We start from the raw sequence: 17,038 nt of genomic DNA on the forward strand, positions 1-17,038 counted from the left end.
GTGTAACATTATCTAAAGCCCTGCTGGGTAAAACTTTCTACATACAACTGATAGCAGTTCAGTGTAAGATGGGCTGTGATTGTCTGACACCGCATATACCTCCCTCAGCTCTTGTCATTGAACTCTACTGTGTGCTCAGCTCTGCCTAGCAACTGCAAAAGGCCACAGAAATATTCAGCACTATGCACTGAAGGCATCATGACTCCACAGTCTATCTCAGCTCAAAGGGAAAAGAAGCTGAAATATTTAGCTCTATATATTATGCTGAGCTAAAGTCCCTCTTGCATTTCCTGACTTTTGTCTTTTGCCAGGCTGCTGCAGGAGACAATCTGCAAGCAGGACTAAAAGGAGGACTCCTGGTGACCAAACTTTTAGGGGTCAACTTAACACATGAAGTTGCAAAATGTTATGTGTGTTTTTATTAATAAGGTAATTCAAATAGGCTAATCTATAACATATTAATTTTATTACTAATGACAGGCATCACTTAAATACATAAATTACTAGTTCTACTAAATCTTTTCTTACCGATAAGTATAGCCATTTGCACCGCTCCTCCTACTGTATAACATGCTGCCTGCAGATTTGACTGCATTTTTTCAACATGATGTGTTCCCTTTAAAGGGGTTATCCACCATAAGGTGATTTTAGTACCTATCTGCCAGAAATGGGTATGGATTTTGTTCTCTATACTACACATCCCATAGTTCCATGCTTGCAAGTATGAGGTCACTTTCCTTCCTCCCACACATCAGGCACCCACCCATTGAAACACAATGATTTCTAACCAGGTATGGGGGCCTACAGCTGTTGCAAAATTGAAGCAGGATAGACTCCCTCTGATCACCTGACTAGTGATGTCAGGTCTCGATGCACTGCAACCTGGGAAATCCCGAGACATGAGTCATTTTGTATGCTGTTAAAAATAAATATTGGGCCAATAATCACAGAAGATTTGTGAGAAAATCGTCACACACAGGTGCAGACACTATATTATGAACTACACTAACTTTACAGCCCCTGTAGCATAGTCAAATAAAAAAAATTCCTGGAATACCCCTTTAAAGTTACCTCTCTGTACCCAAGAATAATAACTAATGTAGAATATAATTTCTGGGCTGGTGTGAAGTCTAATAAAATTAGCATTTACATCAATTATAAAATCTGCAGTCACGTATTCTAGTCATGGTGTATAATCAATTACAATATCAGGGTATAGTTATCGCTTGTCACAGTCAAGGAGGAAATATAGCAAGAACACTGAAGATTAATTTGGTTGAGTTTTTTTTTTTCCTTCCTTCCTGCAACATTGCCACAGATGTATGTAATGCTCAAGCTGAACACACTAGGGGAGATCTATCACTGAGTTGTTTTTTATAATTTTCCAAGTCACTTTTGTTGCAGGTTTTTTGGCGGACATGCGGATAATTTATCATATAGTCTCTTGATGTGTGATAAATAATATGCACGGCTAGAGATGAGCGAATCAAATCGGGTGAAGTCGAATTCACTGAATCCGGACTTTATCTCGATTCGAAATAACAAATTTCTTCATTAGCGACACTCCTGCGATCGTCCTGTATAATGTATAGATGTGAGCGGCTTTCTCCTGCGCTCACATCTCTGCAATAGATAGGACGATCGCAGCGGATGTCAGGAGTGACACCCGCTGTAATCTGTCCTTAACTACAGGTACTATTGCTCCCAACATGGAGTACACTCTGCACCATGCTCGGAGCTGTAGTACCTGCATTAATAGACAGATCGCAGTGGGTGTCACTTCTGACACCCGATGCGATCGTCCTGTATAATGTATAGATGTGGGCGGCCAGCCGCTCTTCTCTGTAGTATGAATATCTCTGTAGTATGAACTAGGGATCGACCGATATCGTTTTTTTAGGGCCGATACCGATAATCGGTGCAGGTTAGGGCCGATAGCCGATAACTTATATCGATATTCCGGTATAAGTTATCGGCTATTTAACCCCCTGCGACACCGCTGCAGATCATTGATTTAAAGCGGGCGCTTTAAATCAATGATCTGCAGTGGCTTTTGCGGGGCCATAGGCCGCCGCCGCCACCACCCGCTTCTCTCCCCTTACCTGCCAGGGTGCTCCGGGCCACCCATCCATCGTTCCTGTAGCGTCCGGTGGCGTTCCGGGTGGAGGGTGGTCCGGTCCGGGCTGTCCTTCTTCTCCGGCGGTCATCTTCTCCACTCCGGGCAGGCTCCGGCCTAGTACGCTGCATAGACGTCGCTGCGCAGTGACGCCCGTGCGCAGCGACGCACCTGACGTCACGGCGTAGCGGCGTCTATGCAGCGTACTAGGCCAGAGCCTGCCCGGAGTGGAGAAGAAGACCGTGGGAGAAGAAGGAAAGCCCGGACCGGACCACCCTCCACCCGGAACGCCCCCGGACGCTACAGGAACGATGGATGGATGGCCCGGACCACCCCCATTACGGGTAAGTTTAATTTTTTTATTGACTCGGAGGGTGGGGGAGGGGCCCGACCGGTATAGCGGTATGGGAAAAAATCCATACCGGTATACGGCCTAGCATCACGGTGGGGGGTGCGGTGGGTCGGCGGTGCGGTGCGGCGGGTCGAGGGGGTGGCGGTCGCGGTGCGGTGGGGGCGGTGCGGGGGCGGGGCATTATCGGCTTATCGGCAAGATAATTGCCGATACCGATAATGCCCAAAATCGTGATTATCGGCCGATAATATCGGCCATACCGATAATCGGTCGATCCCTAGTATGAACACTGTAGTATGAATATATGCCGTATATATACCTATTATTCATATTTCCCGCAGAGAGCTGTGAGTGGCTGGAACCATCTGGCCAATCACAGCTCTCTGCGGGAAATATGAATAAGTGATGTGAATTCTATTCACATAACTGGCCAGCTGTAGTATGGGGCAGTGATGCGAGCGCAGGAGAAAGCCGCTCTCTCTCTGCAATAGATAGGACAATCGCATCGGGTGTCAGGAGTGACACCCAGGGCGATCTGTCTATTAGTACAGGTACTACAGCTCCCATCATGGAACAGAGTAGTAGTACTACCTTAAAAAAAAATTTAAATAGAGAAAAAAAAAGTGAAACACACACACTTTATTAGACACAATATTAAAATACATTACTAATAAAAAAAATGTTGAAAGGTTAATTATAAATAAATATATTTTTACATTTAATATGGGGCAATGATATTACTAGATAGGTAAATGAAGGACAGCAATCTGATGGCGACCTAATTTGAATATTTTTTTATGTTTTTTGCAATTTTTTCTTGCTTTTTGACACATTATTGTTATTTTTATACTAGCCTAATAAAAGCTAAGTTTTAAGGTTCCCTGTAAAGTCACAACTTTCCCTGTAAAGACCTAATTTACCTATCTATTCTTTTTTGTCTTTCAATTTTCAGAAGTGGGCAGGTACCAGAAAATTCAGCGCTCAATATTAAAAACTAATGAGGAGTGCATTTCATAATTTTTCTTTCTAGTTTTAATTCTAAATCATAATTTTTTTTAATTTTCACTCTACTTTTTTAGCCCCATTTTTTATATTGAGCGCTGAATTTTCTGGTCCCTGCCCGCTTCCGAAAATTGAAAGACAAAAATGTTAATGTTAATTTTTAAACAGGGATCAATTTATGTGGGCGGGCATCGACCTAAAAATGTAGCCAAAAATGTAGAAAGGGGCCATTTAAATGTAAAAATAATATATTTTTTATAATAAATAAATAAAAAAGTTTTATTAGTAATGTATTTTAATATTGTGTTTAATAAAGTGTGTGTGTGTGTGTTTAACTTTTTTTTCCTCAATTAAATTTTTTTTTTTTAGGTAGTAGTACTACTCCCAGCATGGAACAGACTGTTCCATGATGGGAGCTGTAGTACCTGTACTAATAGACAGATGGCCCGGGTGTCACTCCTGACACCCGATGCAATTTTCCTTTTCTATTGCAGAGATGGAGCATCTTTCTCCTGTGCTAGCATCTCTGCACTATACTCCAGGTGGCCAGTGATGTGAATAGAATTCATATTTCCCACAGAGAGCTGTGATTGGCCAGATGGTTCCAGCCGCTCACAGCTCTCTGCGGGAAATATGAATAATAGGTATATATATACTGCATATACTCATACTACAGTGGGACCAGAGAAGAACAGCCGGCCGCCCGTATCTATACATTATACAGGACGATCGCATTGGGTGTCAGAAGTGATCTATTAATGCAGGTACTACAGCTCCCAGCATGGAGCAGAGTGTGCTCCATGTTGGGAGCAGTAGTACCTGCAGTTGAGGACAGATCACAGCGGGTGTCACTCCTGACACCCGCTGCGATCATCCTTCATCCCTGACATGCCATTTTCCTATCTAGATGCAAGAAAGCCTCCTGCATCTATATATTATACAGGAAGATCGCAGCGGGTGTCAGGAGTGACACCTGAGGCGATCAGTTTATTAGCACAGGTACTACTGCTCCCATCATGGAACAGTCTGTTCCATGCTGGGAGTTGTAGTACTACCTAAGAAATGTAAATAAAATAGAGAAAAAAAGTGAAACACACACACTTTATTAAACACATTATTAAAATACATTAATAAAAATTTGCCGAAAATGTATTCAGATCAAATCGATTTTTTAATTTAAATTCAGCGAATTGGCCGAATCAAATTTTTCAAAAAGTCGCTCATCTCTATGCACGGCCACCAAAACTAACAAAATGACTTCACAAGACCATTTCTCAAGTATGAGTAACATTTTTTAAATTGTCTTAAGATGTTTGAAAGTTTGCACCTTCTTTTAGTTGAAACAGTTGCATTTTCTGACACCTCTAAGTCCCGCTTCCTTTCAGTGAGGCCACTCTTACTCCCTTTAAGCCACACCCCCTTGCCAAGTGGGGCAGAAAAGTGTTTAAAAAGGGTCTAAGGGCTCGTTCACATTAATGTCAGTCCCCGTTAATTCATACCCATTCTCAAATCCAGCCAAATTAAGCCTTTTGCAAATGGCTGTAAATAGATACCATTGATGTCAATTGGATTTTTTTTTACAGTCCTTTGTCACCCGATTGCACATATTTGGTTCCTATTCCGTTATTTTTAGCGGTCAAAAGAGTTTGCATGCAGTATGTTTTTCTCGTCAAAAATAACGGATTAGAAACAGATATATAAAATTTACCATTGAAGACTATGGCAAATGGATGAGCATTTAATCAATCTGTTTTTGATCAGTTATTACTTCTGAGCATGCTCAGAAGAGGTGTAAATAACCAATAAAGGATACAAACGAATTAAAAACTGATGCAACAGGACGCCACTTAATGGCAGCCCTTTACATCCATTTGTTAGTTTGGTACATTTAACAGCAATGACAGGAGAATAACGGGACGGGAGAGAACGGCCATGTGAACTTATGTTTTTTAGCCATTTTGATTATATCCCCCAGAGCTTCCACGTTAGTTTATGAGTAACAGAAAGACTACTACATGTAACAATACAAACTAAAATGTGTGGTGTTTTCTTGAAAATTTTAGAAAGGGCCTGTTAGCTCCCAGATATGTTTGTTTTAGCAAATACTAGTATTTCCCAATAAAATACCAATTGTAGGGCATTTTTTCTTAGCAATTTATGTTGTGTTGTCCCTCTTTTATTCCTCTTGGAAATGATTAAATACACTGAAAATGGGGTGTTTCTATTCCCCTTGTCAATTCATAAATTTCCAGGGAGAAAAAAACTGGCACAATGAAGAGTTAAAAAAAGGCTACTAGATTGTTATTTTATGCAGAATTCAAGTATCTACTAAAACAGACATATGAGAGCTATCAGATTCTCCTTATGTTTTCCTAAATAAACATTTGGAAACCTAATAGCAAGAGACACAAAATTAGCAAAAACAATGGCAAATATAAGTAATGTTAGTTTTGAAAGTGAAAAAAATAGATGCATGGTCACATGATGCTTTTGACCAATCACATTTAATGCTTTCATAAACTGCACAGGCCGGCCACCCATCAAATAGACAATTTAATTTATTCACGTTTTTAATTGAGCACTAAATGTTCATCTCCTCCGATAATTCTTTGAAGATCGTAAACAGTAGAATGTCATGTTTGCAGCTATGCAAGATAATAAAAATTAAGAGGGACAAATTACCTAGTTCACTGTCCAGTTCCTCGGTGTGGACCCCTTCTTCTCCAAGGCAAGAGCAGTAAATGAGACAGAGAGATCAAAAGAAAATAAATTCAGATACCGACACCAAGTTGGAAATCCCCTTTAGAAAAAAAACCTTTACACCAATATTATAGGTTGATACCATCTCATTTGGGATAGTAATACAAGGAAAGGGGGATTAAATGTGTATGTTTGATTCAGAAATGTATTTAAATAATTCTGTTTAAAGTTATTTAATTTACCAAATGTAATAACTCGGGCTCGGAAATATAGAAAATAAAGTACAAATTTTAAAGTTTACCAGTAATTTATATACACTAATTTATATTTACATTTAGTATAAGGATGGGCAATTAGGAGTAAGTAAAAAAAATACTGTCAAATACTGCAAAATTGTTAAATCTTTCAAAATTTGGAAACAAATTAAGTTTAGGCTTTATCTGGTACTTGGAGTAAACAAAATGTCCCAAATTAGAGAGTATCAACCTTTAAATAGAACAGTCCTCAATAGACACTCAGTAGAGCATAACCATAACCTACAGCTGTGGTCTCCAATCTGGGGCTCTCCACCTAGAGTCTTAGGTTGGAGACCACTGGTCTACAGCATTATGTGACCTTGCATTTTGCTCTAAAAGAAATGGAACTGCAACAAAATAAAGTAAATATAAATCTCCTCCCATATTTGTAATTGGTCTTCCTATTATGGTTTTAATACCTGTATAAAATGCATTTGGAAAGTCTTTAGACCCCACAACTTTTTCATAATTTGTTATTTTGCAGCCTTGCGCTAAAATAAAAAAAATTTTAATAAACTTTTGGTGACTGTATTATTCTGTGGGGGTGTTTTAGCAGCTGGGACAGGGAGATTGGTGAGGGTTGAGGAAAAGCTGAATGGAGCAAAGTACAGTGATATTTTTAATAAAAACCTCATCCAGATCGCTCTGAACCTTAAACTGGGCTGAAGATTGACCTTCCAGCAGGACAATGACCCTAAACACTCAGCCAAGACAACACAGTAGCGGCCTAGGGACAACTCTGTGAATGTCCTTTAGTGGCCCAGCCAGAGCCCTGACTTGAACCCAATGTCACATCTCGGGAGAGGCCTGAAAATGGCTTCTACCAATGGTTCCCAGTCAGCCTGACAGAGCTTGAGAGGATCTGCATAGAAGAATGAAAGAAAATCCCAATATCCAGGTGTGCAAACCTTGTGGCATCATCCCCACGAAGCCTGGAGGCTAAGTATAGAGTAAAGAATTTTGTTTTTTAATAAATTAGCAAAGAGTGCAGAATGAAAGACTTGCATTTCTTTATTATTTTTTATTATTATTGTAGCCCAATGCCACAACATAATGTATAGGGTCTGAAGAGATTCCAAATGCATTGTACTTCCTCATCTAACTTCTCTATTATAATAATTCGGACAAATGAATTGTTAGTAAGAATGAAAAACAATGAAGAAGAAAATCTTCTATTTTAGTTGCAGCACTAAAATTGTGCTGTGAAGTCATTCTCTGTATTCATGAACTGCACGCTCCTCCCACCCTCCAGATGCAGACTGACAGACGTCTCCCTACTACTGTGCACAGGATAAAAATTGGGCATGAATACAGATGACTCCTAAATTCAAGCAATAAGGACTCCTTCCTCATCTCTCTATGCGAATGTTGCAAATAAGTGTAAATTTCTCAAAAACTACATGTGGCCATCCATGTAGTGCATATCTGGACTGGTTGCTTTAGAATTGGAGATGCTCATATAAGGGAATTCCCTGCGGCTGACATCCCTCTATAATATCCATGTGCTCTAATCGGGCTGATGGAAAGAGTATGTTTTTATGAGAAAAACCCTATTAAATGTGTGTGTTGAAAACAGTCCGAGCAGGTTGATTATGCATAGAAATTCTAAACTGTGTGGGTTTCATTTCATATTTTTATGATACTAATCAGTCCTCTATTGTAACAGGGGGAGTAGTCTGAGACGGAGTAATGAATACAGAACAACTTTTCTTTTTTCACTTCATACATGGGATTATATGTGAATAATAGACAAAATAACATTATGTTCTTGGGGATGTTAGCAAAAAAGACTCCAGGACTACTTTCTTCAAAGGGATTGTTTGCTTTAGTCCTCTGTATAGGCTAAAGTCAAGAGCTCCATCCACCACAACTCCCAGCTTTGGAGAGATATAAAAATCATGGATGTTACAGATTACTCATTGACGGCAAATAACATTTTCATTTTAGTAGAGCTGAAAACTTCTCATAGGGGCAACCACCAGTAATAAAAAGGTGTTATGTGTGCCAAACAAGAAGTTTTAGCCAAAGAGAATTGGGAAGTAGACACAAAACTCTTAGGCTTTAGTTGTCACTGGTTTTTGACAGATAGTCTTTTGAAATCACTTAGATGAGAGTTTAAACATCTTGACTTGACCACTACTTAACATAACCAGGGAATATAGAAAACAGGCATTTTTTTTTGTTTGTTTTTGTTTCGGATAGCTTTCATACACAAGGGCCTATGTGCTCATTATATAAAATTATTTTAGGCTTAGTGTACAACTTGCTGATAACATTAGCAGATATTATCCATGAGTTGCCAAGTGATTGACCTCTCTTTTTCCAATATATGACCAAACAAAAATGACACTACCAGTATGTAGACCTAGACATAAGTATGTATACCATTATACAAGTCTATTGATGTTTTTATATAAAATTTTGGAACCTCTTCAAACAGAAATTACTTGAGGACTTGTCCCAACATGGTGTCCATACACAGGAATTCTTTTGAAGGGTCTATCTTAGGTCTCTTGTACAGGGCAACCATGTTTGAGAACACTACAGGATGTTATAAAGAGTCCTATCAGGTCCATGTTATAGCCCAGTGGGTATTGTATTGTGTCATGTGGTGCCTCTGTGAGCTACCTTATTCTTGTCTATATACAAGAATAGCTCTTTTATATATATATTTTCCCTTATCACAGACAGGATCCCAACTGTGGACCATTAAACTTAGGAACCTAGTGTGGTTATAGCTTCTGATAAATAAAAGGATATCAAGTAACCACCTAACAGAGAACAAGTCTTTCTAACAGAGCCAAAAGTATCTAAATTGTCATCAAGCTGGTGGATCTTTTATTCCCATTAAGTAATGCACATATCAAGTATTTGTATAATAATCAGAATATTTTGCTGCCGATGTGTCAGCAGAATTAGAGACCCATATGTTAATGAGATTAGCTTTCCTTGGTATCGTATGTATTGCAATACTCAAAATAAAGTTTTTTTATAGGGTCTGACAACAGCAGTGAACTTGATTGTTGAGAAGATCCAAGTAAAATATTTTCAATACTAGATGTTGAAAAAAAAAACTGAAAAGTACCTTTTTGTCCATTGATTTGACAAATTACCTAAATCTTGGAAAGTCTTGTTGTGTAAAGACCCAGTATCATGGTAATTTTGACTAATTTCACATTTACGTATCTACTTACCATCATCTTCACATTCTTCCAGAGGCTTCTGCTGTTTGTTCAGGCACCGTGGGTCTAACCAAGAAGTTGTTTTAGTGTTATGGCTAAAAGAAAAACAAAACATTATTTTAATTACATTTTAAATGAAAACTTTACCCAAAGACAACCCTTAGGCTAAGTTTCCACTTGTTTTTTTTTTGGCAGTTTTTGGATCTGCCACTGCAGTTTTTGAGCCAAAGCCAGAAGTGTATTCAAAAGGAATAGGACATATAAAGAAGGAATTATACTTATCTTCCCTTATGGATCCACTTCTGACTTTGGCTCAAAAACTGCAGTGGCAGTTTTCCAAAAACTGCCAGAAAAAAATCCAAGTGGAAACTTAGCCTAAGCGCCATAGGGCCTACCAAACCTTTAGACAACTGGCTGGATGCAGCAATTAATATGTAATTTGTATGGATGACTTCATAATGGTTTAATGATGTGTAGATACATGCAAAAAACAAACCAACAAACAAAACAACTTACAAAAATGTATAAATGCATTACAATAGAGTTATAATCACTAAGGCTGGGTTTACACTGAGTTTTCACCTACATATAGCAAGTTCCTGACATACAAGTTAAAGCTCAAGTCCAGCATTGCTCCCCTGTCCATTCTGCAAAGTTCAGTATGGGGAGATGCTGGACGAGCGCGATGGTGCAGTTACCAAGACAACGTATCAATGCTCAGTGAGTGCTGTGCAATAGTCCTATTAATTAGAAAAAGGCTTGTGCAGGGAGCTTGCTGGGCATTGGTTAGGTTGCCTTAGCAAATGTACCACCCAGAGTGTCCAGTGTCTCTCCATGCCAAACTTTTTAGAGAAAACAGGAGAACAGTGTTTAAAGGCTGGTCATACACACAAGAAAGCTTTCAGCCAAATGTTTATGCAGCCAACAACTGATGATGCCATACACATTAGTCTCCAGCAAATGCTCCATGTAGAGAGAGGGGTGGTAAGCTGATGCTAGACTCCTCTGGCAGTAGCTTATCTCACTAAAACAAAAGGGCTGAACTGCCCTCATCTTCCCTAATATCTGTTAATGGGGATGAGGAAGGAGAGGCCTACCGTAAACGTTTTGTTGGTTCCACTGAAATTAGTGGGTTCAGCTTAAAGGGAATGAACAGAGTCTCATCTAGTCTATTGAGCTTGTATCTATAAGGCTTGCTGTTAAGCATACCTCTAAATGCTGTGCACAAAGCTCAGGCAATATGTCTGCCCCCATAATAATGCACAATAAAAGAAAAAAGAAAATAAATAAATAACTATTAGAAAAAAAGAAAGATTAGATGAAAAAAAAACAGATTTCAGCATCTGACTCCTATCAGGAAAAAATAATAAAGTGGCACACTCCTATGAACATCTCAACTGGGGTCCAGTAGTCAGACTAAGTGTCTTTTTGGCCTCCATCTGGCCAGTATACATCAATATGATGCAAAAAATGAAGGATGGAATGGTGTAGTAGACTACACTTTTTCCATAAATACAGAATACTTTTAAATAAATTATATAAATAAATAAATGTTTAACAGGCACTATACATTGGCCTATGGGTGATGGATGCCACGGTAAGACATTCATCACACAGTCTTCCGTTTAATGTAGACGTCATTAGCTTTTCATAATTATCATGACATATTTATTGAACAGATCTTATTATAACCAATAGTTGATGGAGCCATTTACTGGAGGCCCAACATCTGTCACCCAAAGGTTATAACAGTGTTTCTCAACCAGAGGGGCTCCATCTGTTGTAAAACTACAACTCCCAGCATGCCGGGACAGTCTAAGGACATATGACATAAAAAAAACCCTCTTACTGAATGGATCCCTAACTAGTCTGCCACTGTTGGGCATCTGTGACATCCTCCATTTAATGTATACATTAGGAGAACCCAGCCTAAGTAAGGACAGATAAACAATAGTGATTAGCGCGCGTTGCAGTACAACAAAAAAGCTGACAGAGGGCGCTGGTTGTCACAAATCTACACATTAACACCATAAACACAGTATTCCCAATCCCACCATCCCCCACTCCATGCAGTTGTTAAGGGATTTGCTCAGCTTTCTGCTTCACCAAGCACTATGTGAACTGCACAGATGACTGGTTTGTTCTGTGTGAGGAATTAATATCTCCTTCTGAGACGCCATATATTGTGAGATGGCCAGTTTGAATACCACTCATGTACTAGCCGGCTCTGCAGATCTTCAGATTTTCACTGACGTGGATGGAGGAGGAAAACAATGCAGGGTGAAGCCTGCTATCGGAGAGCAAATCACGTCCTGAAATATTAACACTGGAAGCTTTCAAGTAGATTTAGAATGCATGTCCATCAGGAAAGCACAGTAACAGGCTGCGGAGCTAACAGAGCAGGGAAGAAGTCATGCTGAAACATATGCAGAATCTGTAGGATTTTTTGCAGTGAGGGGGTTAAAGGGATGGTATTAGGGCAGGTGGAAAGTTTTCTGGGCCACTGAGCATTACAAGGGGTTATCCAGAGATATTTTATTCCAAAAGCAGCATCACACCTGTCCTCTTGTCACGATGCCGGCTGGCAGGTAGTGGATCCTCTGTGCCAGAGAGGGATTGGCGAGGACCGCGCTAGTGGACCGGTTCTAAGTCACTACTGGTTTTCACCAGAGCCCGCCGCAAAGCGGGATGGTCTTGCTGCGGCGGTAGTGACCAGGTCGTATCCACTAGCAACGGCTCACCTCTCTGACTGCTGATGATAGGCGAGGTACAAGGGAGTAGACAGAAGCAAGGTCGGACGTAGCAGAAGGTCGGGGGCAGGCGGCAAGGTTCGTAGTCAGGGTGGATAGCAGAAGTTCTGGTACACAGGCTTTAGACACACAAAACGCTTTCACTAGGCACAAGGGCAACAAGATCCGGCAAGGGAGTGCATGGGAGGAGGTCAGATATAGTCAGGGACCAGGTGGAAGCCAATTAAGCTAATTGGGCCAGGCACCAATCATTGGTGCACTGGCCCTTTAAGTCTCAGGGAGCTGGCGCGCGCGCGCCCTAGAGAGCGGAGCCGCGCGCGCCAGCACATGACAGCAGGGGACGGGAACGGGTAAGTGACCTGGGATGCGATTCGCGAGCGGGCGCGTCCCGCTGTGCGAATCGCATCCCCAACGGCCGTGACAGTGCAGCGCTCCCGGTCAGCGGGACTGACCGGGGAGCTGCAGGGAAAAAGACGCCGTGAGCGCTCCGGGGAGGAGCGGGGACCCGGAGCGCTAGGCGTAACACCTCTGGTTGTGTGTGGTATTACAACTTGGCTTCTCTTACTTTAATTGAAATAAGCTGCAATACAACACACAACCTTTTTTTTTTTTTTTTTTCAAAGAATTCAGCTCTGTCTTTCTAATCCTGGATAATCCCTTTAAAGGGGTACTGCAGCCAAAATAATTTCTTACCCAATGCACAGGATAAGGGATAAGTAGCTGATCGCGAGGGTCCTAGCAGTCAGACCCTGTCTCGCTCAGTGAGGAGCGCGTGTCGTCTACTGCTATACTATACATACTCCATTCATTCTATGGAAGCATCGATGATGTCCAAGTGCTAGACTCAGGTTTCTTCGGAGCTCCTGTAGAGATCAATGGAGCACGTGCCGTCTTCGACACACATTCCTCACTCAGATACGGGTCCCGCTCCGGAGATCGTGGAGGATCACAGTGGTCAGACCCCCCGCGATCAGCTACTTATCCCCTATCCTTTGGATTCTTATCCCCTATCTTGTACCCCTTTAACAGTCGTGTGCTGTTTATCCGTTACTACAGCCACGATACACTTTTGGTGTGGTAACATGTCACAGACATCAGGCTCAATGATAATATAGAGGCTGTATGTAATAATATCACAAATGGAAGAAATAGTATTACTAAAAATTAACTTTTAATTACCAATAATAAAAAGCTGATAATCGCTAACCAGTGGTGAGATGAAAGAAAAAACCCTAAGGTTAGAAGCGCATGCAGATCCATGTACAAGCAAGAAAAAAACCACAAGATTGACGAAGTTGCCCCTATTACGTCTTAGCACATAAATGTCATGGCAGGAACCTATTGTGATAGCAGTTAGGTAAATGCCAATGGATAAATGACAAGAGCAAACCTTAAAATAATAGCGATTCAACAACCCAATGCATTTCCCCCCAACAATATACAGGGTTAATCAGGGGTGTATAAATAATAGAGATAGCCATATCCCAGCAATTCTTGCTCTAGATAGAAAGTGGATACATAGAACAGAACACGGTCCGCTGGAGGACCACTGACTCAGATAACCATGGGCCCGTGCTGCTATTATAGTGATGAGATGAAGCAACAGGATACTCTTGTGCAGGAACATTCACAGCCGGTCATAGTGTAGATGCAAGTCCCCAGTAGCCGCTGCCACTTTTGGTGTGGACTAATACATTGCATTTGAGGATCATTCATAACTTCTAGGCAAGGATCAATCTCTGTCAAAACCATGCACGAGGCCAAAGACCACAATTTTGTCAGTAAAACTGCACTATTACTGACAAAATGGTGTGGCCCTTGGTCTCCATCCCGATGTGGCTGCTGCAGCATAGCCACGCCCCCTGAAGACCATGCGACTTATGACCTTTTGTCTCCGGTCACGTGGAATGCTGGGAAAGTTCATAGTCAACAGGAAAATAAAAAGACTTGCACTACAGCACTTCCCGGTGTGGGTCTCAAGCATGAAAGTGGGACAAAGTGCTACATGGAGGTAATAGAGGCATATTACACCTTAGTATCATGGGCTCAAAGGCTAAAGAAGAAAAATCCTGGTGTACTCCTTGAATATGACCATACACATTAGATAAATGTCAGCTGAACACAGCAAATTTGGTAGGACTCGACGATCATCTAATGTTGTTTGTTGGTCTACCAACTCCTCAGATGGCAGATGCTAGGGAAGGAAGGATTGAGCATGTTAGCGGTGAACTGCCTGGTCCTTTTATTTTTGGGGAAATAAGCCATTATCAGAGGAGTATTGCAGAAAACACACACAAAGACTAGATTGTATAGGAGGAAATGGAGAGACAGCAGTCTCTCAATAAATAGAGAGGGCGTGTTTCAACCAGTGTCAGTGCTGGGTGAGGAACTTCACTTCCAGAAGCAGAACCAGGGCCCCATACAGGAGATTGCGGCGGGGGGGGCCTATCCTGTGGATAGGGATAAGTTGTCTACCACTGGATTTCTTCTTTAACCCCTTAAGGACTCAGCCCATTTTGGCCTTAAGGACTCAGACAATTAAATTTTTACGTTTTCATTTTTTCCTCCTCGCCTTCTAAAAATCATAACTCTTTAATATTTTCATCCACAGACTAGTATGAGGGCTTGTTTTTTGCGCCACCAGTTCTCCTTTGTAATGATATAACTCATTATATCATAAAATGTATGGCGCAACCAAAAAACACTAATTTTGTGGGGAAATTAAACCGAAAAACACAATTTTGCTAATTTTGGAAGGTTTTGTTTTCACGCCGTACAATTTCTGGTAAAAATGACGTGTGTTCTTTATTCTGAGGGTCAATACGATTAAAATGATACCCATTATTACATACTTTTCTATTATTGTTGCGCTTAAAAAAAATCACAAACTTTTTAACCAAATTAGTACGTTTATAATCCCTTTATTTTGATGACCTCTAACTTTTTTATTTTTCCGTATAAGCGGCGGTATGGGGGCTCATTTTTTGCGCCATGATCTGTACTTTTTTTTGATACCACATTTGCATATAAAAAACTTTTAATACATTTTTAATAATTTTTTTTTAAATAAAATGTATTAAAAAAGTAGGAATTTTGGACTTTTTTTTTCTCGTTCACGCCGTTAACCGTATGGGTTCATTAACATTTTATTTTAATAGTTCGGACATTTACGCACGCGGCGATACCAAATATGTCTATAAAAACATTTTTTTACGCTTTTTGGGGGTAAAATAGGAAAAAACGGACGTTTTACTTTTTTATTGGGGGAGGGGATTTTTCACTTTTTTTTTACTTTTACTTTTACATTTTTTTACATTTTTTTTTACACTTGAATAGTCCCCATAGGGGACTATTCATAACAATACCATGATTGCTAATACTGATCTGTTCTATGTATAGGACATAGAACAGATCAGTGTTTTCGGTCATCTTCTGCTCTGGTCTGCTCGATCTCAGACCAGAGCAGGAGACGCCGGGAGCCGGACGGAGGAAGGAGAGGGGACCTCCGTGAGGCGTTCTGAATGATCAGATCCCCGCAGCAGCGCTGCGGGCGATCCGATCATTCATTCAAATCGCGCACTGCCGCAGATGCCGGGATCTGTATTGATCCCGGCACCTGAGGGGTTAATGGCGGACGCCAGCGAGATCGCGGGCGTCGGCCATTGCCGGCGGGTCCCTGGCTGCGATCAGCAGCCGGGATCAGCCGCGCATGACACTGGCATCGCTCCGATGCCCGCGGTTATGCACAGGACGTAAATGTACGTCCTGGTGCGTTAAGTACCACCTCACCAGGACGTACATTTACGTCCTGCGTCCTTAAGGGGTTAAAGAGGTTGTCCAGTATTTTAAAAAAAAAAAAAATTTTTTTTGCAAAAACAGCACCACTCCTGTCCACAGGTTTTGTGTGGTTTTGCAGCTCAGCTCCACTTTAGTGAACAGGACGGATCTGTCGAACTTCACGCAGGGGTAGACAACCCCTTTAACATATGGGGCGGTTATCGTCTGAATGGGCTGATTATTGCCTCGCATTAAAGCCCCATTGATCAGCCGACACATGAACAAATGCTCAGTCATTGGCTGTTCAGCTCTACAAATCATGGTTAGTCATCCCAAAAACCCCTATGTAAACAAACAATGTGCGGCCAACAATGATACAGGACAGTCACTGTGTGAAAAAGGCTTCTACCAGATTTGCACTTGTATTAGGCAGCAATCGTCTCATCTTAAAGACTTTTACTGATCTATAATGTGCATGCAATGATCATAAAGGTCACATAGTGATGGTGGACATGTACATGTTCTGTTTAGATGGAGAACAGGCCTCAGAAGCATCACCTGCAGATATGATAAAGTAAGTAGTATGATAAAAATAAAATACATAAATAGGACAAGAAATATTACACTTACTCTATAAAATAGACTTCACCATTCTCTGTGTATGCCATTTCCCAATTCTGAGGCAGAGGTCCAAGGCTTCCCTCGTCAGCAGGAGGTAGGTATTGAGGCAACTTCTGAGATGCTTCCGTGATGGTGGGAAAACTAGGAAGGATCCGAGTGAGCGGTGCTGCTGGTTCTTGTGTATTGTTGGATGTGTTTTCGTCTTGTTCACTAGAGTCTGCTGCCATTATAAGGGGAAAAAT

General features: G+C 41.0%; 1 protein-coding gene across 7 annotated transcripts in view; it reads right to left on the bottom strand.

Annotated features, from left to right (window-relative positions):
• MAGI1 (membrane associated guanylate kinase, WW and PDZ domain containing 1) overlaps positions 1–17,038 on the bottom strand; it is a 550,433-nt gene that overhangs the window by 106,730 nt on the left and 426,665 nt on the right. For 3 of the 7 annotated variants that reach the window (XM_056524553.1, XM_056524558.1, XM_056524559.1), the window contains exons 5-7: positions 16,806–17,016; positions 9,661–9,743; positions 6,153–6,191 (exon numbers count right to left, since the gene is read on the bottom strand). In XM_056524553.1, coding sequence (XP_056380528.1) covers positions 6,153–6,191; positions 9,661–9,743; positions 16,806–17,016 — 333 coding nt within the window. The remainder of the gene's footprint in view (positions 1–6,152; positions 6,192–9,660; positions 9,744–16,805; positions 17,017–17,038) is intronic. The other 4 variants (XM_056524556.1, XM_056524554.1, XM_056524555.1 and 1 more) reach the window with 3 other exon arrangements.

The sequence above is a fragment of the Hyla sarda genome, chromosome 6 (genome assembly GCF_029499605.1).
Source record: "Hyla sarda isolate aHylSar1 chromosome 6, aHylSar1.hap1, whole genome shotgun sequence".
NCBI lineage: Eukaryota > Metazoa > Chordata > Amphibia > Anura > Hylidae > Hyla > Hyla sarda.